This window comes from Saccopteryx leptura, chromosome 7, assembly GCF_036850995.1.
Source record: "Saccopteryx leptura isolate mSacLep1 chromosome 7, mSacLep1_pri_phased_curated, whole genome shotgun sequence".
NCBI lineage: Eukaryota > Metazoa > Chordata > Mammalia > Chiroptera > Emballonuridae > Saccopteryx > Saccopteryx leptura.
The window spans coordinates 67,256,513-67,281,151 of NC_089509.1; the positions used below are offsets into that span (position 1 = coordinate 67,256,513).

The 24,639-nt window shown below is 39.6% G+C and overlaps 1 protein-coding gene across 5 annotated transcripts in view; it reads left to right on the forward strand.

Annotated features, from left to right (window-relative positions):
- Positions 1-539: 539 nt before the first annotated feature.
- UBE2E3 (ubiquitin conjugating enzyme E2 E3) overlaps positions 540-24,639 on the forward strand; it is a 97,871-nt gene continuing 73,771 nt past the window's right edge. The window contains exons 1-4 of one of the 5 annotated variants that reach the window (XM_066345804.1): positions 540-733; positions 1,131-1,162; positions 2,203-2,421; positions 4,231-4,281. In XM_066345804.1, coding sequence (XP_066201901.1) covers positions 2,228-2,421; positions 4,231-4,281 — 245 coding nt within the window. In that variant the 5' untranslated portion in view covers positions 540-733; positions 1,131-1,162; positions 2,203-2,227. Of the gene's footprint in view, positions 1,163-1,389; positions 1,571-1,620; positions 1,760-2,202; positions 2,422-4,230; positions 4,282-24,639 lie in introns of those variants that run through there. The other 4 variants (XR_010746630.1, XM_066345801.1, XM_066345803.1 and 1 more) reach the window with 4 other exon arrangements.

Consider the following 24,639-nt stretch of genomic DNA (forward strand, 5'->3'; position numbering starts at 1 on the left):
ATCTAGCATGCATGTCAGAATAGCCCCACAGTAAAAACTGTCAGGTTTAAGTTCTTAACTCCTCTCCTTCACATTAAACAATCTTGAACGGGACATTTAAAAAATTGTTTTGTAATTTTAAGTTTGCAAAGTATCCGAAGAACTGCCTGAGGGCTAAAGAGAAGCAGAGGCAGGTCCCATAATGTAGAATCCCTTTTTTCCTCCCTCAATGCCCATGACCCCATCTTGCCCTTTTAACTCCCACGAGGGGCAAAAGGCAGCTTTCCTCCACCTGCGCGCCTGGCCCCCTCAAGGACACGTATTAGTTTCCAGTCCTCTAGGACAGCTGGGGACTCCCCACCATGATTTCAGGACCCTTGCGCAGGCAGAGGGTATGTGGCCAGTCCCGGGGATGACCTCAGTCCGCCCGCCCAGAAGGCAGCCCCAGCCCCAGCCTGCGGGGCGGGTAGTCCAATGGGCAGCCTCGCTCCGGAGGCGGGCTCAGGCCGGAAGCCACCCCGCGGCACAGCAGCCCCGCGAGACAGCGCCCGTTCCCCCGCCCTCTCAGGCACTGGCTCCGCGGCCAAGGGCGGCAGGGGCCAGCCCGCCGGGTCCCCGCCGCGCTCTTTGTCCTGGCCGCGCGCGGGCGGACGCGTGCGCCCCCCGGGTGAAGGGAGGCGCGGAGAGAGCGCGCGGGAGCTCCCGGGAACAGCTCGCGCCCGCCGAGCGCCGGCGGCGCGCGCCCCTCCGCCAGGCAAGCAGCGAGAACGCGCGCCGCCGCCGCGCCCGCCCCTCCCCCCGCGCTCGCCTCGGAACTTGCTGACTGCGCGGCCGGGAGGAGCCGAGTCGGGCGGCGGCGGCGGCGGGAGGCCACAGCGCGCGGGGGTCTCCCGCGTCTCCTCCGCCTCGCCGGGAGCTCGCGCCCTCGCCCAGCCGAGCTCCCCCCCGCTCTTTTTTTCCGAAGGCGCTGGGCGGCGCCACCCTCCGGCCGGAGCCCGGCACTGCACAGCCCCCTCCGACTTTCAATGTTCCACACTCCCCGGCCAGAGCCTCCTCGGCTTCTTTTTTTCCCTCCCCCCCCTTTCCCCCCCCCAGCTGCCTCCATTTCCTTAAGGAAGGGTTTTTTTCTCTCTCCCTCCCCCACACCGTAGCGGCGCGCGAGCGGGCCGGGCGGGCGGCCGAGGTAAGGCGGCGGGGCCGGGGGGCCGCGTGGGGGGCGGCCGGGGCGGCGGCGGCGGGGGAGGGGGTGGGGGCGGGCAGCTTTGTTCGCGCCCGGCGCCCGCGCCGCCGGTGTCCGCGAGCCGCGGCGGGGCCGGCCGGGCTGCTCGCATCACTTGGCGCCCGGCGCGGCGAGCGCTGCCCGCGGCCCCCGCGCGGCCCTCCCCACAAAGGGCCGCGGAGCTGCGTGGCCGCCGCCTCCGGCCGCGGCTCGCCTCTGCGGGCGCGGAAATTTGTTGCACTTCTTGCGGCTTTGTTTGTTTGTTTGTTTTTCCTGTTATATATATATTTTTTCGTTATTCTGAACAAAATGTCGGTCCGTGCTGTAAAAATTGAGCAAGGAACCTTGATGGCATTGGGAGCTTTGCAGAAGGTGCAATTTGGATTCTGCTTTTCCCAGGGTGGCAGCTTAGTCTTGGCCGGGTGAATCTTCGCTGCTGGCCGTGGAAACGGCTAGAGCAGCTTGTTAGTTGATTTTTAAATTCCTAAATGTTGTATTTAAAGGCTTACGTGCACAGAGGAGGAATTGCCACCTTAAATAAGCATATGGGCGATTAACAGGGTATGTTTTCCTTTCGGAAAGAATTTGGTAGCTTTGACCAATGTCAGTGTGTAAATATTTAGACGTTATTAGTGACTTTTTGACATTTTTCAGCGAGATCTGTTATTTACAGTGTGTCATATGTTATTAATGCTCGCTGCCTAAGTTCCCTGGCAAATCTGTTTCATGCCTTCTGAGAAAGTAGACAATTGATAGATTGTCCAAGGGATGGAAAAAAAAAATGTGAGTGGGTTTTCTAACTTGAGTTCGGTAAATCCCTGAACGCTGGTGTTGGGAGACACATCACCTCCCCTGTAACCTTGCTGTAGGATGTGCTAAGTGTGAACACTTTCCCAGTGTTTTCATTAAAATACGGTTTTAGGTGAATATTAAGAGAAGAACATGCTATTAGCTACTTTCTTAGACTTAACATTTTCTTTCTTCCCCCCCTTTCTTTTAAAAAGTTTCCCAAGGAATCACTTCATCAAGATGTCCAGCGATAGGCAGAGGTCCGATGATGAGAGCCCCAGCACCAGCAGTGGGAGTTCAGATGCAGACCAGAGAGACCCGGCCGCTCCAGAGCCTGAAGAACAAGAAGAAAGAAAACCTTCCGCCACTCAGCAGAAGAAAAACACCAAACTCTCTAGCAAAACCACTGCTAAGTTATCCACTAGTGCTAAAAGGTAATGTGGCAAAGGATTAAGCACACTGTTAGGTTGTCTTCCAAATAGTTGGACACTTTTGTTGATTTTTACGTCAGTAGCAGTTGTTCACTATTTACTTCGTGGGCAATTTCATTTGTACCTGAATGAGTTGTCATTCTTCCTGTGGTATATAGCCACCTCCTTAGAATTATTCTTTTAAGCGAACTTATTCTGTACTTCAGTAACTTAAAGTAACTTAAGTCAGAGTGTCTTTGAGTAGAGAGGTTGGACTAACATTCTGACAGATTGTTTAAGGAGTTGGCAGGGAGAATTTGGTGAACCCAAATGAGCTGGTATGTTGAGGATGCCCCTTTTTATGAGTCACCCTCTTCTTCATTGAATCTGACACTTCTAGAGACCAGCAGTGTCTCTGTTCATGCAAGTGAATGATCAGAAACAATCATGTTTGCTAGAAAATTTGTAAATTCAAGGCCTTTGCTATGTTTGGAAGCAGATTAAAAACTTTACTTTAAGCCTGCCTTTAGCTTTCCAAACGTGACTTTAAGTCCTGCATCCCACATATTAATTTTTGTAATTAAATGATGGTTATGCCTCTGAATTCCTGTGAGGGCAAAACTGGTAATTAGCCATTTACAATTTTAGGTGGCTCTTGGTGATTGAAAACTTTCATTGTCCTTGTTCCTTTTCCGGCTGAAACTTGTGGATATGCTTGACACTTTAATACTCAACAGCAATACAAACATGTTTTGTTGGGTATAAGTGAAAGATCATTTGTTTCCTGTTGATTTTTATTATCTGTGATGGTGAAAATAATGTTCTGTCAACTGGGACTCCGTCAGTGTTAGTAGTGGAATATCCATGAATTGTAGTAATTATATATCAAGTGCACCCACAGTATTAGTGTTGACATTTTGTTGATTTTTATTGATTACAACCAAAGGAAAAATAAAATGTAAAAACTGATCGGATATTGGCATTTTGAGCCATTCTGAGTACTCTTATATTTCAATGGGTTTTCATCTCTGTGTATCAATAATCAAGTGTTAATAACTTCTAAATATTTTAATAAATAACAGCAGTCTTTGGAATAATTTGCCATCTTTGTCAATTTGTTATAGTCTTCTTGAGGAACATTATAAACATCTTAAGTTTTGAAAGCATTTTAAATTTGAATAAAATCAATAATTGCTTCCCCCCCCCCCCCTTTACTCAGAGCTATATAGTATATCTTATTATCTCCTTTCTCTAAAATTTATTACATTTAAGTGCTGTACTTAAGATCAGGGGAAACAGATACGGTTAAATAATGCCAGAGTCCTTTGGAAGTTTTTCACTGGGAAAGACATTTGTAAATTTTAAACTTCTTTTTACAGATAAAATATTGTCAAAACTATTCATGTGTAAGTGCAGTAGCTTGTTAATTCTTTCCTTGGTAAAAGTGACCTGAAGTCATTGTCAAATATTCTAGTGCTTTCCCTCCTCCCTTCTTGTCTCATTTGCATATAAGCTTGAAAAGAGAATTTCTTTGGTAAAAAGTGTTTTCAAACAGATTTTCTATCCTTTTCTGAGTGCTAGTGGAGGACTATTTCTCAAAACAGGTGTAAATGTCTTCCTTATTTACAGTAGCAAGTGAGAAAAGAAGCTGCAAAGTTTCTGTTAAGGGATTTGGGTTATGCCTCTGAGAACAAAGAGGAAGCAGCCATGTTAGCATTACTGAAGGCAAAGCCAGCCTTGCATTTAACTGCATGGTGGTAGAGGGCAGTGTAATTCCCCGTTATTCTGGAGACTAGCTCAAATCCTTTTTGTCTGTTCTCATTTTACTAACAGAATTCAGAAGGAGCTAGCTGAAATAACCCTTGATCCTCCTCCTAACTGCAGGTAAGAAACGAATTTTGTTGACTTAATTTCCAAAAATATGAAGAGACTAATGTATCGTCCTTGGATGTGTGTGCTGCTGAAGAGGCTGTATTTGCTTCTTTTCAGCTTTGCAAGTGGATTAAATAAACATTTTCTAGGGTAAATTAAATAAATTGGGGGAAAAAATACTTACTAGCATATGTTTACATTTTGGATGTATGGTTGTACTGATTTTGTGCTTTTTACTGAGATTTTTGTGAATGGTGCTGATTTTTGTTCTGTTGTAATATTTCTGTAGTGTTTATTCAGAGACTTCTATATAGTGCAGAAACTTCTAAAATTTTGTTAAGTTTTAAAGTTACTGCTTGTGTGCAATCTGAAGTGACCTTCTGAATTAAGAAATTGCTGACTATGTTAGAAAATGTAAATGAAGTAAACAAGAGTATAGTTGTTTCTGTTTGATTAATTCAGTAACTTGCCTGAAGGACAAATTTTATGTACTAAACTAATGCTTTTAGTTGCTTTCTAGAGAATGCATTGTGAGAATTATTTACATTTTAATCAAATGTCCTCATTACTTGGGAAAATTCTTAGTAATTTAGATACTTATAATATGTGTGTGAGAAGCAGTAAATGAATTGGAATTTGTGGAAGGAATTCATTTCAGGGAAACATGTAGAATCATTTAAGATTCTTGGTTGGTAGACGATACATTAGAAAAACTGGTTGATAATTTTTTTCCTTGAAAGATTTTTTTTCAGTTCATCTTCTTAGTGCTCGGTTTTTCAACAGTGATTTTATGGTTTCCAGAATTCATTGAACTTAGGAAAAGTCCTATAAATAACTTGCATAGAGATACTTGCTTAAGAATGAAAGTGGCTGTTAGACATAAGTCAGTGTTATGAAAATGTTATCTTTTACCTGTATTTTTGCTATGATTTGTGTTCACTTGTGATGAGGACTATCTCTGAAGTCTATTTGAGATAGAGTATTGTCCAATTACTTCCTACTATGTGTGTTATACAGATTCTCAGATAAGGTGATTTGATTGTGATTTATCCAGTGAATTAACAGTTTTGCTCATATTTATAATCAGCCATTCAGTTCCAAAAGGAAACATGATTGTAAACTAATTTTAAACAGATAGTGGTATGTCAGATCTGAATAGATTGCATACGAGCTGCTCTGCACTGTCCAGTGATGTAGCCACTAGCCGCTTTGGGGCTATTGACCACTTCAGTTTAGTCCAAACTGATATATGCTCTGTCTGAAATACACATCAGATTTTGAAAACTTAGTATAAAGAAAAGAATGTAGGATAATCTTACTGATTTAAAAAGATTTTTATTACATGTTGAAATGATAATAGTTTTGTTATATGGGTTATATAAAATACGATTTAAAATGTCACTTTTATTTTTACCATTTTAATGTGGTTATGAGAAAGTTTAAAATGACCTATGTGGCTTGCTTTGTATTTCTCTTGAACAGCACTGCTTTAGAGAATAAATAAATTACAGTATATATTTTCAGGCTTTTAAATGGTATCTCAACTCTGTAGCCTTTTGGGAGGAGGTCAAGTTAAATTTGCTCTCTGAAGAAACACTTAACTTTGCAGAGTGTATTTTGATATTTCCTATATTATAAAGATGTAAAGAGCTTTCAATTCAAAACTCTTAAATATTTTAAAATTGCATGTGAGGTCAAACATTTTTAAAGGTTTCTGTTGATTTTCTGCAAATGGTCCAAACGTATAAATCTAGAGAACCCAGTTTATATGTGTTGAATGCCGTTAGAGTAGTAGCATACATAGCATTGAAGTTGTTGAAGAACTACACTGGACAGTTTAACCTAGGAATTGTTCCACAAGGTCACTGAGGATTATTTTAGAGGAAGTAGACTCTTTCTAGGAGATGGAAAGTTAGCTTGTTCTCATTTTTCTCTTTGTATACTAGATTTCACTTCAGTCCATGAAATAATGCTTCACATTTAATGATAAGACTAGTGAAATAGCAAACCCTTGGGCTTGCTTGCGAACCATAACATGGAATACATCATCTCTGTTTTCCCTTATCTATCACAATTTATGTTTACTGTCAACTATTGCAGTTGACATTTTCAGTTCTTTAGTTCTTTTGATATATGCGTCTCTTTGTGACTGTATGAGTGATTAAGGAAAAAAGCAGAAAATAAGAATCTTAGTAGGGGACTGGGAGAATTTGTTTCTTATTAGTTTGGGGACAGTCTTCCATATGCCTGACATGTAAAATATCCAGATACTTTTGTGTGTTTTATGTGTCTTCAGATTCTTTTGGATGGGAATATCTAGTCCTCATCCGGAATATTGAGTGTTGAGTGGAGGCATTTTAGGATTTTTGACAGCTAAGTCCAAGTTTGTATTTTTACTCATGTCAGGTATGTGACAGATTCTGCTGTTCTTGTAATTCGTGGCTGCATCAGTGAGAGTTGTAGCTTTATGGTAATTATGCAGTTTATTAATAAATTCTAGAATCTGTGAATTCCTATTGTTTGAAATCGATGAAACCTAATTCTTTTGATTTTCATGTGTACTTAATTAGAATTCCATTATAGTTTTGAATATGATTTTTACAGCCTTGTCATACTATGTGACAGATTTAATTGTTCCTCAGGGAAGAAATGAAAGTATATCTGTGTATGTTTAGGAAAAAGTTGAATGAAATATAAGAAAACTCAGCAAAACCAAAATTATTCAGACTAGATTAAGATTTCTCTTCAATCCTTTTCTATGTTTAATTAATAAAATTTTCTTAAGTTATTATGTAGTTATGTCTAATATTGTATATATCCAGGGTGATCTTAGGGTAGTCTTAATTGTTAAATTTAAATTACACGTGTGACCTTAAACTTGTTTGAATATATTTTAATAGTATTGGTATTTCTTTTCCTGATAAGAGTTTGATAAAATGTTATTTTCAGTGATTTGATGGCGTTTCAATTTTTAGGTATTGAAGTGTATTAGGCCAAAGCATCCTCATCATAGGCATAATATTTTGTGGCTTCAATTTATATTCTTTACATACTGTAATCTGGATTAGGGTATAAATACTTGGTGAGAATGAAGGGAATTGTGTTATGGACATTCCTTTATCTGTTTTTAGAGAAAGTTACTGACTGGACTTATTGAGTGAGATGTTATTCTGGCATTTATGTTCCACCTTTTCCTGAAGTGTGTTCTTGTCCTCTCAGTTACCACTTGTACAGGCGACAAAAATATAGAAAGATGCTGCATTTTTAACTCAGCCTCCAATTCTTTCCACATTTGAGCAAGTGCAAATATACCTTCTTAAAATATTCTTTTATATGTTCAGATTGAAACTATGTTAAAGTAGATTGAATCTATGTTAAAGTAGATAGTCAGGGACATTTGTAAATAGTTCTTAGATGTGGGAAAGGTTCATTGGAAGGAAGTGTTGCAGTACCCAGTTATACTATTAATATGTTTACAGTGTGAAACCTGAAAGGAGGTGCTATAATACTTGCACAGTTTTTTAACTTTATTTTTAACCATAATTAATAAAAGAAGCAATTAAGTTCTAAACCAGAAGTTGGCAACCCATGATTTAGTCATAAGCCTCTGTGGAGAAACTTAACCACCTTTTGAGGATGATGACCCTTTTCACCATTTTCAAGGATAGGCTAGAACTCTGCTGCTCAAAGAGTGATCCTCAGACGGGCAGCATCCACATCATAGGTGAGATTATTAGAAATGCAGAATCATGCCTCCCTCCACTGCAGAAGTACTGACTCTGAATCTCAACAAGATTTCCAGGTGAATTGTATGTACATTAAGGTCTGAAAAGCATTGGTACTAGAGTTGGACCTCCCGGATGCATATCACTGCTCTGGTACTTACTAGCTACGTTACCTTAGATAAGTTATGTGGAATAGTTCTTTCAGTTTCCTTGGTTGTAAATTGGGGATGAAAGTGATAACCCCTTTACAGTTTTGTTGTGGGGATCAGATGAGTTAATTTTTTAATTTTGTAACAGTGTAAATTGGGACAATAAAGTGGTCAGGGCATGATTAAAGTGGGAGAGACAGTTCTGTGGCTTGCCCTCGCTCTTGCTTGCATTTTCTTCGGCACATTGGCATCCTACCTTAGAAAGAAATAATTTTATTTTAATTAGTTAAGCACGTATTTATCAAGAACATAGCAAGGAGTTTTTTATTTGATGTTAGTAAAAGCAAGTGCTTGGAATTGGAGTAAATAGAAAACGTAAGAATATTGGGCAAGATGAACAAATACTATATCCTCTTTAAAGGAATTTACTTAAGTTTAATGATATTTGGTTCAGTAGAGAATGCTTTGACTGTCCAGGAAATTATAATGGAAAATTTTAAAATACGGATGGTGGTTGTTACCTTTTACATACTTCATTATAAGAATTTGCAGTTTTACTGAGAATAAGATTATTATCGGTATTTGTAAAATAGATGCTAAATTGATCTAGTTTACCAGTTATCTTAAACACAGTCTTCTTTGTGATATAAGGAGAGGTTTGGAAGCTTTTTCTAATTATGTGTGAAGGCAGGTCACGATCAAACCATGCGATGTCTACATAGCTTGTTGTTTGCTTGCTTAGTACTACTGGATTGTAAACCCTCCTGCAGATATAGATTGCTTCTTTTTTATTTACACATTTAATTGTCAGCATTGTTTATATTAGACAGTGTGTGCTATGTGAATGCGCTCTATTTTATAAAACTAAATTGTATCTCACGAATCATCCAGTTCTTTTATTTTTGACTTTTCAAAAATCCTGAAACTCCCTTTGTATAAAAATTAAATTGTAATTGGCATTTGGGTTTGTTAAACAGATAAATATAGAACTACTTTCAGTTAAAGTATTTTCCATCCTATCCTCCTGTGGTCATCTACCAATGGATAATTCTTATTATTTTATTATTAATTAAATTTTGCCATCAGTGTAGACCTCAAGAATTATGAGGATTTTTCTTGACACTTTGACATTACTGATAATATTAAATATTTTATTTTTCAGTAAGCTAATAGTTACTTCAAGACATAGTGTATAATACATTGTAAGTACATAATATGCTATATTATTGCTGTATGCTATATAATTTTTTACTTGTCTACCTTCTGCCAATTTCTTGGAGACTTTTTTGCTTTTCACAACTGAGGAAATAAGGGGACCACTGCTGACCTTTAGTGAGTAGAGAGGTCAAGGATGCTTCTAAATACTCTACAGTACCTAGGACAACTTACCTTAACAGAATTCTCTGGAGTAAAATATGGGTAGTGCTGAGGTTGAGAATTCTGCTGTAGATATTTATTCTATTACATTGGCCTCCTGAATCTTTGCATTGTTTGCTATTTACCATTTTCCTATCTTATTATTGATGCCTGCCTAATATATATTCTATACCTTCCTCAGAGCTGGTGTGCCCACCTCCCACTGCTCTTGTACTATAGTTTATACCTTATTATCTGATATATATGTATAGATGTTTTTAATGTGACCTCATAGAAATGGCTACCTTGAGTACCTGCAAAGTTTTGGTCTATTGAGGCCAGAAATGCTTACGTAGTGTTTTTATTTCTTTTTTGTCTTCTAGCTAATTATACTCCTACATGATCTAACTTTAGGCTGATTGTGTCTGTGGTGTACTAGGAGTATTGAATGGAATCAAGGAGAAATACCATTGGAAAAATCATCAAAATTCAGTTTTACATTTCATTTGTTTCTTTTTTTATCATTAAGAAAATAAAGAAATGATTTGTTTCTATTTTTGTTATAAAGTCACCGATCTTTATTTCAAACCCTTGGGGCCAGGTTGTTTCAGAATGATGAATTTTTCAGATTTTGGAATGGGAATATACTGTGCGTTTTGTATTGTATATAACACCCCCAGCAGGATCTGGGGAAACACTCCCTAATCAAACATATTCATGTTTCTATACCAAAAATGTGTGATTATTCATACTAGGTGTGATCGAGACTACAAATGATTTCATGTTAGCTGGAGTTTGGTGTTATTTTTCAAAATATTTTGCTTCAAACTTATTTTTTTTTAATTTGATTTTTTCCCCCAGAGCTTTTGTGATTTCAGAATTGTGCCTAAGCTGTTGTGTCCTTATACTAATTCTGTTACAATGATAAGTGACTACAACTATTTCACTCATGATAAAAGGGTGTTTTAAAGTCTTGCTCTGCTTTCTTTTCTTTTACCTGTTTCCTAATAGACGTTTTCATTTTCTCAGTTGTTATTTTGGGACCATTGCTTTTTGTTGTAAAATTTGGATGCTTAACTAGAAAAAATTTAGACTTTTGGTTGTAGATTTTTTTTCCTCTCAAGGAGAAACTATAAGTATTCATTTCTTTTAAAGTTATTCTGTATATATTGGATTACTTTTCCACTTTGCTATCAAATATTGTCTTTTAGTTTTTTCTAGCTATACAGAACGGAGATATTCTTTAATATTTAAACATAGGATGTGCCTTTTTTTGTATACATTTTTGTTTTGCAGCATTTGAGGCAATTTGGCTATAAAAGGGTACACTAAATTTTGCTATGTTGCATTAACAAACTTAGAAGGCTTATAATGTATAGACATAGGAAGTTTTATATCTCTTGCACATATGAAATCCACTGTAGTCCAGGAACTCTTCTGGGTAGTTCTCACATATGTTGCCTCGGATCTGTGCTGCTTGTGTGTGACAGCCCAGGGTCATGTGCCAGCTTTTAAGTGCTTTGGTCTGGAAGTAAGACGTGAATTCATCGCATGGCCTACGCTAACTGCAAGGTGGCTGGAAAACGTGAGGGGCATATAGGGATTCAGTGAGAACTCAGTTTCTCTTCCACAAAGAGTATATATTTCTATGAATAGATGACTTTCACTGTCACTGTGGAAGTGCAAAGAGGAAGTATCATAATTGAGCACCCAGCCTGACACGGTACTAGATTCCATAGTATATAGCACCTATTAATAAACTGTCTTGTTTAATTTACAAAACAGCTCTATGAAATAAGTGTCCTTCTTGTTAAGATTTCAAAACTGAATCTGAGAGTTGTTAAGAAAACTGCCAAATGTCATGTATGTCGTGTACACAGCAGATCCAAGGCAGAGATCTAGGCTTGCTTTTGACACGAAAGGAAGCGCTTTTGCTTTTGTGAAGTGCTGCTTGAGAAATCGGGTAAAAATGATTCAGTTGATTATGGGTCTGGGTGTGCATGCTTAGTGTAAGTAAATATATCTCATGTGTTTGTTTATAGTCTCCTTGAAGGATCCAAAATACTGTTTCTGTATGGTTTGTATAACTTGGCCTGTATGGTGAGTTAAAGAAAACTAAGCTTCCTTCTTGGCTTGGGGGGGGGTTCTAAGCTCTTCTTATTTTAAAATTATTTAGAAGCATTTTCTTTTCAGGGAGCATTCTCCAGCTTGATAGCCTTCTTGCCCTATTCTCTTTCCTTGTAAGGAAGACAGTTAAGGGATTAAATAGGAACATAGTGGAAAAGGCAAGTAAATCTTTGTTCTCAGCTTGTAGTTCTTTGTGTATGGCTTTTCTGTGGGCTAAGGAATAGCTTTACATCTACCTCTGCTTTTTCCTCTGGGGTATTTATTGTGAAGCAGTCCAGGTTTATGAATTTGAAGTTTGAAAAAAAGAATCTCTGCAGATAAGAATTTTAAGCTTTATAGAGAAAAGCCCCAATCATGTAGGATTTTGTCAGAATTTTAATGCTGATTTCTTAGCAACGTGTATACTTACTATTTTTTAATACTACTACCAGTTCTGATTTCTTTTTATAGAAATTTGGCTTTGTATTAGCTTTCTCTTAATTTTGTCTTTTTTTATATAGATTCATAGTTTACTGTTTTCCCTAAACTTATGAATTTGTACAAAAAAGTATTTCTAGATATTAATATGGGATTCACTTATTTTTCTTAGTCTCTTGGAAGAGGAGCTGGTTTACATGGAAAATGTTTTTCTGGGTGACCTGCTAGTTTTATATATTTTAGATTAATGAAAATAAGTTTTATAAATTATTCTGTGCCTTGCATCTTGTCTCAGTGCAATATAAAGTTAAATTCTAAAGCTTTAAGATTTACCTCTCAGTTAACATTTCATGGTTTTTTAAAAGGGTATATAAATAGTAAACAGCATAAGCCTGTTTTTAGTGCCTGTTTTGGGATGGTCACTGGAAAGTGATTAATTAACTTTAGGAATAACAGCCATAGGGTCAAATTTCTAGGATTATTTAAAATTTTAAAACCCCAGTTACCCTCTGTTTGGTCCTTGGTATATATAATTGTTTTAATTTTATGGTTATTGGCAACAAACAAAACTTTGAAAGAAATTGCAATAGTGCTGTGTTTATTCATTGTCTGAGGTTTAGTTTGTCTATTTTGGAGGGATTTGGAACATTTGTGCCTCTCCAAAGTTTCTTTGCTGCTTCACTGTCCCAGAGCAAATATACTTTGTCATTCTGTTTAACTTCTTGCTTGTCTGGGGAAAATAAAGACATCTCTAGTCTGAAATTGCTTTTGGGAGTATAGCTCCACATGTTTTGGTCTCAATGAAAGGCCTAGGGAAACATGAATTTGTTACCTTTTTATTTTATTTTCCTTTACTTATAAATCATCATGATGATCCTCCTGTTACATCCATGCGTTTCACTTTTTATAAACATTCATTCCCTTTCTGAGGGTGGTTATTTATAGTTCGTTTTGCCATTTACAATCTTATAGGTCCTTTACAAATGGATCATTTTTTCACATTAAATTTTAGTAGGTCAAGAATCCATTTATCCAAGGTCCCCTTTGAGAATCGATCGTGGAAGATTGTGACTACATATTTTTTTATAACTTCCTATTGCTTTCTGTAGTCATCTCAATTTAAAGAGAATCAACAACAAAATATAGAGGGCACCATAAGGCCTTGGCGTTATGGTTTTATTTTTGTTTCATTGTTTCTAAGGGTACTGGTAATATTTGTTGGATTTTGTGATATATATGCTTGTAATAAATTTACCTGCTATAATAATGAGAAAAAATCTGGCATTTTAAAGGTTCAAACACAAACTTAGATGCATTGATCTATGTGGAATTTGATGGTAGTTTTAACTGGTGTACCTTTAGATTTTCTTTATTTATTTACACCAGTGTTTGTTTAAAAATTTAGAAGGCATTTTTGTTATATCCTCCCAGATGCATAATATTCTATATCCATAGAGGACTATGCCAAGTATTCATTTTGTTCTTTTTTAAATCCTAAAATAAATATGTTGCAAATGGTTGCTTTTCCTTTCTGCTGAGGTTTCTTAATTTTTGAAAATTATTTTTTTTTGTTATAGAGAACTTGAAACATTTACAAAAGTAAACAGACTTGTATGATTAATCCCCCTGAAGCCTTCACCCAGTTTGAAGAGTTACCAGTTCTTGATCAGTCTTGTTTTTTATAACCGCTTTCCTTTCATCTTCAATGTTATATTGAAGCAAATCTCAGACATAATTTTATCTACATTTTGAGGAACAGATATTTCAGTATGCCTTTTCAAAAGGTAATGACCACTTTTAATTTGACCACAATGTTATTAACACATCAAAGTTCCTTGATCAGCGATTGCTCAAATTTACGATTCATGATGTCCTAGGCAACTCCCCACCCCTAATTTATTGGAATCAGTTTTCACATAATTTAGACACATTGTGATTGGTTGATATGTCTTTTCTATTTCTTCTATTCTGTAAGCCCTCCCCCCATTTATTTTTGCAATTCAATGAAGAAACAGGTCTGATTTCTCAGAGTTGGGATTTTGCTTATTGCCTTCCTATTGCACAGTTTAATATCTTTTTGTTTTTGGTGTTTCCTGTAATTTTGTAAGTTAGTTTAAGAGGTTTGATCAAATTCAGGTGTGATTTATTATTGTTATTTGACAAAACTGCTTCAAAGGTAGCAGTGTGATATTTTTAACAGGAGACCCGTAAGATCTGGTTGTCTTTGTGATGCTGGCCATCCATTGGAATATACATATATATATATATCTAAAGAGATACCTACCTACATCTTCTGTTTGGTTATTCAGTTGGCTAAAGTCAGAGTAAGTGCTTGATTTTTTCCCTTGTTCACCAATTTTATTTCTGTTCTTTTTCGCAATAATAAATTGGTTTCCCAGTATCCTTTTCAGGATCATTGTGAACTCACATTTGCTGTGTTGCAATCCATTGCCACTCTTTAGTAGATTGATTGCCTTTATAATCCTTACAGACCTTCTTAATTTTAAGTAAACTTCAATTTAGATTGCTTTGCCTTAGGAATCTTTGGATGCATAAAAAATTCATGGATATATTTGGTGGTAAAATAATGCAGATACGTGCATTCAACTAAAATTTGCCTTAGGTTGAAAACAGAATACTTAATGGAGGCTACTTTTTGTTTGTTTGTTTGTTTTTTTAATGACATTCGCCTAGGCACCTCTTCATTGTTTGTCAAGGGCTAGTTAATGTCTTAATGTGAGAATAACTGAAATATCATTATTAGAGCTGTAGTTCTGTTTTTAAGTTCTGAATTAAAATAAATCAGGTTGGAATGCAACGGCCTCTCTCAGAGTCAAATTAATTTATCACAAGAATTGAGTTTAAAAATGAAATTTATTGTTATCTAAATATACAAGACAAAGGAACCTTTTTTGTCTAGTTACACTGTTTCTCATCAGGTCTTCCCTTGGCATTTTGGGCTGTTGTGCTTTACCTTGTGAAACATTGAGCACATCCTAGGACTCCGCTTAAGTGCTCAGAGGGCCCCCTCCCAGAATTGTGGCTGCCAGAAATAACTCCCTCCTCATTTACAAATGTTTTTTCTTTCACTTCAGTAGCAAATTATTGGTTTGATTCCACATTGTAATGATAGCAAATCATAATGCTGTAATAAAAACATTTTTATATAGTATTGCTTTAAGTAATGTATAATTGTCATAGATTTCTTATGTAAAGTCTATCATGATTAAATATGGGTGACTTTACTGCATATGTATTGGGCAAAACTGTGTTTCAAGTGAGAAACAAGTGTGTTTAGGTTTGCTCGCCTGTATTTTGCACTCGCTTGTATTTTGCACAAGTGTGTTTAGGTTTGCTCGCTTATATTTTGTATGGGACAGCATCGTGTGTGTAGTCTCTGGAAGGCTGTGGGTACTTACCCTCAGGGCGGCAGATTGCAAATGCTGACTGCCTGCTGCCATGAGGTGAGACAATTCTTTGCTATTCTTTGATTCACTGCTGTTCTTTGCCGGAGAAGGAACATTTCGTTAGGCCTGTTTGGCTGGGGAGTGCTGAGGGGCTTGGGAACCCTCCTGAGGCTGGTGGGGGCCTGTGAGTCTGGACGGTGAGTCCAGAGAATGGAACTGGAGACTGAGTGGGCTTGGGAGTCCTGAGAGAAAGGAAGCAGTTTCCCTGCCTGTTTGCTTGTCCGCTGTTACGAAACTTTAATAAACAGAATGGCCCACCGTTTTCTGGCTCCACAGTTTCTTTACCGTCTGCCTAAATCCATTGGGAACCTGCATGGCCATGGCGGCATCTCTTGGCTTTACATCTGGCGTAGTTGGCAGGATTCGGATCAGATTGGTATGGAGCCGCAGACACCCTTGAAAGAGAGTGGTCGTTGCTCCCTAGTGTTTGGTTCCCCGTGGCACTCTGGAGGACTGTGAGCTGGCTGTTTTTTACCTCTCACCCTGTGAGAGGCTGCCCGAAGTCGAGAGCTCTAGAGTCTGCAAACAGGGCATCATCTGGAATAGTCACTGGAGAAAGAGCTGCGGATCCGAGAACTGCAGGTCAGGCTAAAGGTTGAGAACCAGTGAATGGCTTCAATTGGAACAAACTCTGGAGAAGGAGGCCGACTGGGTTTGAGAGCTGCTGAGCACTGGTGGCACCTGGAACTGGAGTGACCTAGAAGTTCATGAGTTGTAGTTTGCCCTGGAAGTTGAATGTTGGCAGAGGCAGTTGTTGGGAGAAACGTCTGCGGGTTCAGCTTCGGGCCAAGAACTGGCAGCTGCAGGAGCCAAAGACGGAGCTGTACCAGCTGAGTAGCTCTGAGTCGGCGGGAGCAGGTATTTCTAGCTCCTCTTCTGAGGATAAGGAGTCTGCACACTAAGAGCTTGACCACTGGTCATCCAGGAGGTAAAAACCTAGCAGCAGGGAGTACCTACTGAGCCCCTGGTAGGGTTGCTGCAGTTGTGGGACATAGGGGTGGATGGCATGATGCTCTCTGGAGCAGAGGTAGAGAGGTTGGCCACTGTTGCCACATACTCCTTCTTGGGGCAGCATCTTCAGAGCTGCCATGACTATAGGGATGAGGGCGGGGGCCTGAGGCTCTATGTGAACCAAGTTACCTATAATGGACCTTTACCTTGGTGATTCACACAGATAGTTGGGCTTTTGTGTACTGATCACGGAACGGTGCCATGGACTCTTGGACTGCAACCAGGGAGGGCACCGCCTCCCTTGTTGGATGGACATGCCTCTCTTGGACTATAAGAGACCTCTATGGGGGCGGGGGCAGCTCCAGTCGAGGCCCTCCTGTCCTGGGAACCTGCTCTATCCAGTTGCAAAGAGGCACCAGGGACACTTGCAGTGGTCCCCAAACTTTTTACACGGGGTTAGTTCACTGTCCCTCAGACCATTGGAGGGCTGCGACATACAGTGCTCCTCTCACTGACCACCAATGAAAGAGGTGCCCCTTCCAGAAGTGCGGCAGGGGGCTGCACGCGGCTCGCGGGCCGTAGTTTGGGGATGCCTGCTTTAAGGTTTCCATGGGCACAGCCCTGGAGCGTATAGGCCCTTCCACCTACCATGGAGTTAGGAGGCTAGAGATAGGCCTCCAGTTTGGGCCTTGGGTAGAGTGCTCAGGGAGACATTGTGAAGGGCACCTTTGTGATTGTTGCAATTGTATAACTTGTGCTGTTACTACAGTTCGTTTGTTTATGGAATGTATTTCATTCCTTCCACAGGGATACCTGTGGTGTAGATTGTGAAGTGAGCAATCCTAAAGGGGTGGAATGTTGGGAGACCAATGTGCTCAAGTGTGAAACAAGTGAGTTTAGGTTTGCTCACTTGTATTTTGCATTGGCGGGGAGCAGCACCATGTGTGTATAGTCTATGGAAGGCTGTGGGGGCTTGCCCTCAGGTCTGCAGATAGCAAATTGCTGGTTGCCTTCCTCCTTGTTTGCCAGAGAAAGGGGTATTTCTGCCCAGCCTGTTTGGCTGGGGAGTGCTGAGGGGCTTGGGATCCCTGCTGAGGCTGGGGGGGGGGGGGGCTGTGAGTCTGGAGGGTGAGTCTGGAGATTGAGTATGGGATGTGGAACTGGGAGAAGGAGTCGGGGCTTGGGAGCCCTGAGAGAAAGGAAAGCAGTTTTCCCTGCTTCTTTGCTTGTCCACCGTTAGGAGACTTTAATAAACGGAATGGCCATTTTGTGGCTCCACAGTTCCTTTACCGTCTCGTCTGCCCAAATCCAATGGGAACCTGCATGGCCACAGCAACCGCCCCTGGCCTTACAATGTGTAATTGTCTTCTAGGCAAAAATGGTATTTTATTCCTCCATCAGTTTACTCTCTGTACCTCCACTGAACTCTGAAATCTCATACTAAATATAAACTTTATGTGTGAGCTTAACATGTACATAGACACATACTCTTGTTTGTATCTTTGTATGTCTTTGGTGTTTTCATTATTAGTGAATTTTAGTTAGAGGAAAACCTGTGGGTTTTTTTTTTTTTTTTTTTTGTATTTTTCTGAAACTGGAAATGGGGAGGCAGTCAGACAGACTCCCGCATGTGCCCGACCGGGATCCACCCGGCACGCCCACCAGGGGGTGAAGCTCTGCCCATCCAGGGTGTTGCTCTGTTGCGACCAGAGCCAGTCTAGCGCCTGAGGCAGAGGCCATGGAGCCATCCCCAGCGCCCGGGCCATCTTTGCTCCAATGGAGCCTTGGCTGCGGGAAGGGAAGAGAGAGCCAGAGAGGAAGGAGGGGGGGAGGGGTGGAGAAGCAGATGGGAGCTTCTCCTGTGTGCCCTGGCCGGGAATCGAACCTGGGACTTCTGCACGCCAGGCCGACGCTCTACCACTGAGCCAACCGGCCAGGGCCGAAAACCTGTGTTTTTAACAGGATTTTTCTGCTAGCCCATTGTGTCAAGCTGAACTTTATAAAACAATTTTTGCCTACAGTCTTTTTCTAATTGTTAATCCCCTGCTTTTGAGAGATTTATTATTAAAACCCATTTAACTGTCATCTCTTCTTTTCCCCTGTTTACCTTCACATTTATCTTTAGTTTGTTGAGCCATATTTAAAGCCATGTCTCTACTTTTCTGTCTTGTTTTTCTTTCATCATTTTAAATTTGTCTTTTCCTCTCTATTTCAGAAATGGCATTTGGTAATCTAGGTGTCAGTGTTTCATCATGACTTACTTTAATTTCTTTTTTAGGTGCCCATCTTCTTAATTCTCTTTCAACTTTTTTTCTTGCTTTTCCTGTAATGTCTTCTGTGTCATTTTTATTCTTTTTTAGTATTTATTATTTCCTCCTTCCTGTGATATTTATCTTTTTTTTTTTTTCCTTTTAACTTTTCTTTTTTTTCCTCTCCCCTGGGCACTTGGCGGTGTTTGTCAACTTCACCTTTTGATTATAGAATTCCCATAGCAAGCTCAGTGGATGTCCATCAAAAGTTTTTGCATTTGGCTTCTAACTTATCTTTAACTTTCATTATGTATAAAAGTCTTCTCCTCAAGCAGAAGTGGTCTGTTTCCCACCCCCTGGGCATAACATGGGTTCCCTAGACTCTGCATCTTGTTTACCTTCTCCCATTGCTTAGAATGATGTCATCCTCCAAATAATAGTAAACCTTTAATGCTTGTTTCAAAACTTTCAACTCTCGCCTGACCTGTGGTGGCGCAGTGGATAAAGCATCGACCTGGGAATGCTGAGGTCGCCGGTTCGAAACCCTGGGCTTGCCTGGTCAAGGCATATATGGGAGTTGATGCTTCCAGCGCCTCGCCCCTTCTCTCTCTCTCTCTGTCTCTCCCTCTCCTCTCTAAAAAAATAAATAAATAAAAAAAATAAATAAATAAAACTTTCAACTATCTTTTGAGAGACTTGCTTACGTGTTTCTGCTATTGATTGCCTCTTGTCATGTGCTCTTTCTTTCTAACTGGACTTGACACCAGGACTGGTATGGATCTTGTAATTCTTTATATTTCAGCTCTTTGTTATAATGCTTTTGCACTACATTTTTGAATAATTTTAATGAATTTATTAGTTGAAAGTAATTCTAAAACTAGTCAAATTCTCAGTGTGGAGCATCACAGGAATCCTGCTTTGACCATACATCCTGGTTTATAGCTATTGTCTTGGTGTAATTATTAATAGTATTTCTTTTCACTTTCAGAAATGTCCCAGTTTATATGATAAATAATTATCATATAAAGTCACCTTACCCTGATGCAGTATATAAGCAGTATTGGTTAGGTTGGGTGAATCAAAAGGTTCTTGTAATCAATAATTCTCTAAAGCAGAGATTCTGATTCAGTTAGTCCAAGGGTATCCTGAGAGTGTGCATTTTAAAAAGCATGCCTCTTAGGATTCAGGTACTAGCAGCCTTCCAGTCCTTTGTTTGAGAAATGGTACTGTATACTGAGGCTTAAGATCTTGGTTGGGATGTGGAGAGTGGAGAGGGGGCAGGGGAGATAATGAAATACTATTTATTATCTGTGAAGCTGTATGTAAGGCCAGTGGCCACTGCCATAGCCATGCAGGTTCCCATTGAATTCGGGTAGACGGTAAAGGAACCATGGAGCCAGAACATGGTGTGCCATTCCGTTTATTAGAATCTCATAAGGGCGGATGAGCAAATTGGCAGGGAAGACTGCTTCCCTTTCTCAGGGCTCCCAAGCCCCGACCCCTTCTCTGGTTCCACAACCCGGACACTCATTCTCTGGATTTACCTAGACTCACAGGCCCCCACCCAGCCTCAGCAAGGCTCCCAAGCCCCTCTGCTTGTGCGCTGACGCTCTCTCTCTCTCTCTCTCTCTGTCTCTCAACTCTTTAGCAAAACAGGCTGGGCGAAAATACCCCTTTTCTGGCAAACAATAGCAAACAGTCGCCCCTCCCCACTGTGGTAGGCAATGCACAATTTGCAATCTGCCGTACCAAGGGCAAGCACGCACAGCCATCCATAGACTATACACACATGGTGCTGCCCCAATACAAGCGAGCAAACCTCAAAAGCACTTGTTTACCCAACACTATAGAAGAACCATTTAAGATCTTGTTTCTTACTTGATTGTAATGGCTTACTATTTCTTAACCTAAGGACTTCCTACTTTGATTGCCTGTTATAATGGAGAAGTATTGGTAGATGTGTGGGAAGAGTCTACTAAACATTAAGACCATGCATACGTATGTGTAGTTAGCTAATGAGTTAATGAGGGCATGAGATTTTAGTGCAAAAAGCTGAAAATAAAAGTAAATCAGAACTTAATAAGTTACAATTTTGGAGGATGATGGCGTGAGCTAATTATCCCAACATCCACTAATATATGTTTTATTTATGAAAACAAGGAAGAAAACACCGAACAGCTGTCTCTTTAATACCAGAGTATTAAAATAAAAAAAGTGGAAGTGGAATTCATCTAGTAAAAGAGAATAATACCACTCAACAAAGTAAGTTGGTTATAGAACTGTGAAGAATGGCCATTCCCAGTCCTCTAACTGCGATAACAGGCTAAAGAAGAAAAAATATTGAGCATTTCAAGAAATAACAATACTAAATAAAAGCGGTTTTTGTCCATTTATTAGGATTTTTGGGTTGTTTTCACCTGTACTTTACCGTGAAGAGTGCCAGTATACACATTTGAGTACAGGGATTTGTTTGCCTACCTGTTTTTAAATCTTTGAGATACATTCCTAGGAGTGGAATTAATGTACTGTGTCATGGTTATGCTCTTTAAGTCTTTGAGAAACCCGCGAACAGCTTCTCACAAAGGCTGTACCGTTTCACTTTCTCACCAACAATGTATGAAGGTTCCGTTTTCTCTACATACTTGTCACACTTATTTTCTGCTTTTTTTTTTAATAGTCATAGTCATTCTAGTGGGTGCGAAGTGGTTTGGATTTGTATTTTCTTAATCATTCGTGATGTTGAGTATCATTTGGTAAATTTAAACTTACAGCTAATTTAAATGCTGATATAGAAGAGAATTCTTCCTTAGAATAATACAATAGGCTTTCCTTTAACAAATGGCCAACAGTGTGTTCACTGAAAATACTTGTACATAGAGGAGGTGTTGGTCAGAGAAATTTGTAACATGTTTGCTTGGTTATACATTATTTTGCCTAATTGTTGCATTGGTGCAGGGCAGTGGCTGTGTGTATAGTCTGTGAAAGGCTGTGGTGCTTGCCCTCAGGGCAGCAGATTGCAAATTGTGGATTGCCTGCCTCCATGAGGAGGTGTGATATTTGCTGCTGTTTGCTGGAGAACCGGTTTTTAAACCCCAGCCTGTTTTGCAGAAGAGTCTAGAGCAGGGGTCGGGAACCTATGGCTTGCGAGCCAGATGTGGCTCTTTTGATGGCTGCATCTGGCTCGCAGACAATTCTTTAATAAAAAAAATAACGTTAAAAATATAAAACATTCTCATGTATTACAATCCATTCATTTCCTACAGCTCATGTTCATGGTTGCGGGTGGCTGGAGCCAATCACAGCTGTCCTCTGGGACAACACCAAATTTTTATTGGATAATGCCTAATGTACATGGGTCATTGTATGGCTCTCACAGAATTACATTTTAAAATATGTGGCGTTCATGGCTCTCTCAACCAAAAAGAGAGACCCCCTGGTCTAGAGAGAGAGAGAGGGAGTACTGCAGGGCTGGGGAGCCCTGATTTCAGCAGGCCTGTTTGACTGGGGGTGCTGAGACTGGTGGGGTCCTGAGATGGAAGAAGGGGAAGTGGTATTCTCTGCGTGTTTTCTCTTCCACTGTTAAGAGACTTTAATAAATGGAGTGGGCCACCATCCTCCACCCCCACAATTCCCTTACCTTCTGCCGGAATCCAATAGGAACCTGCATGGCCACGATGGCGGTAGCCACTGGCCTTACAGGGGGAAAAGTCAAAGGTTCTCCCATAGTAGTTATGTAATAACTGTGGCTGTAATATAAAGTTTGACAAAGGTATAAATATTGTAAAGGCAGAGGTAGAGCAAACCTTCCCCCACAAAAAAATTGTTCTTTCTGTACATCCAGGAACGCCAGCAGACTCAGATAAAAAGGGCTTTGGAGTTCAATACAAGTTCAAGTTCCAGCTCCACAAAAAACTAAGATTTTGACAAGTTCTCCTTTCTCAGAAATGTGGGCAATAATCCAGTTTCATCTGATTTTAGTGGAATAGATAGATATTGCATACATGGTGTATGTTACACATCATGGTAAATAGCATGCTTATGAAAAACATTTTGAAAAACAAGGTATTAGAATCAATTCTAATACAAAGATTAAAAAATAATTCTAGTTCACAAATAGCAATGATGAGTAGGACAGAATAAAGTGGTAATTGATTACATTGGGGAACAAAATTTTTATTGCATCCACAAAACACTTGTTCTTACCTAATTCGAGTGTGCTGATCTCAAATCTGACATTAGTTTTTCTCTGTAAGCTACAGTTATTTTGCAATTCAACATTTTAGGTTTTCATCTTTGTAAAATTTTCAACATTTAGTTTAACATAATGAAGTAGACCAGGGGTCTCAAACTCAACTCAGCATGTGGGCCGCAGAGCAAGATCACAGCCGTTAGGCGGCCGCACTAGGTCTACAAAAGGCAACTGTTACGCAACACTTTTCTCACTGCAGTTGAAAACAAAAAAAAATCAGTACAACAAGCACAATCGTACATACAGTTTACTCAGTGTCACAAAACGACCAGAAACTGTAGTTCGCATCACAGCTGCTGTTAACTAAGCTAATATCTAGCTAGGATGCTAGAGAAATAAAAAATACAAGTAGGCCCCTAGGCTTACTTAATTTTATCCAAAATATTTTGAACTTCGTGGATTAGTCTGCGGGCCGCAAGTTTGAGACCCCTGAAGTAGACTGTCTTGTTGGGCATCATCTTTGTGAAAATATAATTTATATAATGCAGTAAATACACTAATACATTAAAAGACATTGCATCAGAATTTCTACAATTTCGAAATAGAACATATTAAAACATTTTAATCATAAAATTTGCGTAAAACTTATTTAAATTCTATTCAGGTAAAAATTTGCATTTGTAGCTCTGCGTTTGTGTACTTGTTGAGGACAATCTCGTTTGATGCTCCAGCAGTAGTCTGCTCATCACTAACAGCTCCAAGATTTTCGGGAAACTTATCAAGGTGACTGACTGTTCAGTAAGTGAATCTTAACTCTTATATTACATCCAATGTCGTGGAAAGCCAGCAGCATCCTTTGAACCAGAAGTTCATAGTTTTCTGCTTTTCTGTTGCTAAGGAAGTTCTTTGTAACTGCCACAAAAGACTGCCATGCTGCTTTCTCCTCCTTATTCATCTTCCTGGCAAATTCTTCATTATGAATGAGGGTTTGAATTTGAGGTCCGTCGAATACACCTGCTTTTATCTTTTAGAAAGACAAGGCAGGAAAAGCAGAAATAATATGTTGAAAGCATTCACTTTCTCTATTCAAAGCCTAAACAAACTGCTTCATTAAGCCAAGTTTGATGTGAAGTGGAGGAAAAATGATCCTGTCTCGATTAACTACAGGTTCATTCACAATATTTTGCATCCCTACTTCCAGAGCTTCACGTTTCAGCCACTCCTTCTTTGTCCAGTGTTTCTCCCGAGCTCAGCTGTCCCACAAACACAGAAAACAAGGATACTTCGTGAAACCTCTCTGTTGTCCTAGCAGGAAATTTACCATTTTAAGATCCACACAAATGATCCCGTTATGCTCCTCATACTTCAGAAAGTCGAGGACAATTTTTATGTCATTCTTACTAAGTCATTCAATTCTGGTTGGCTAAACTGCTGAGGGGTTAATGATTGCTTGGCATCAGAAGAAGACCCTTCAGATTCTACAACCATTTCCTCATGCATCTTATCAAAATATTCTTGATCACCATGTTCACTTTCTTCGTCCTTAGGAAAAATAAAATCATTGAAAACTGGAACCAGTAGAGTGGGATGGGTCGTATTGCTGAAGGAATATTAGGATATACGATCATATGCCGTTTTTTCTTGCCAATGCCCTTTGTATGGATCAGAACGAAATAACAGTCACTGCTGTTGGTCCTTAGGTTCATGCCAAACCATGAGAATACCAAAAGACACTCTTTT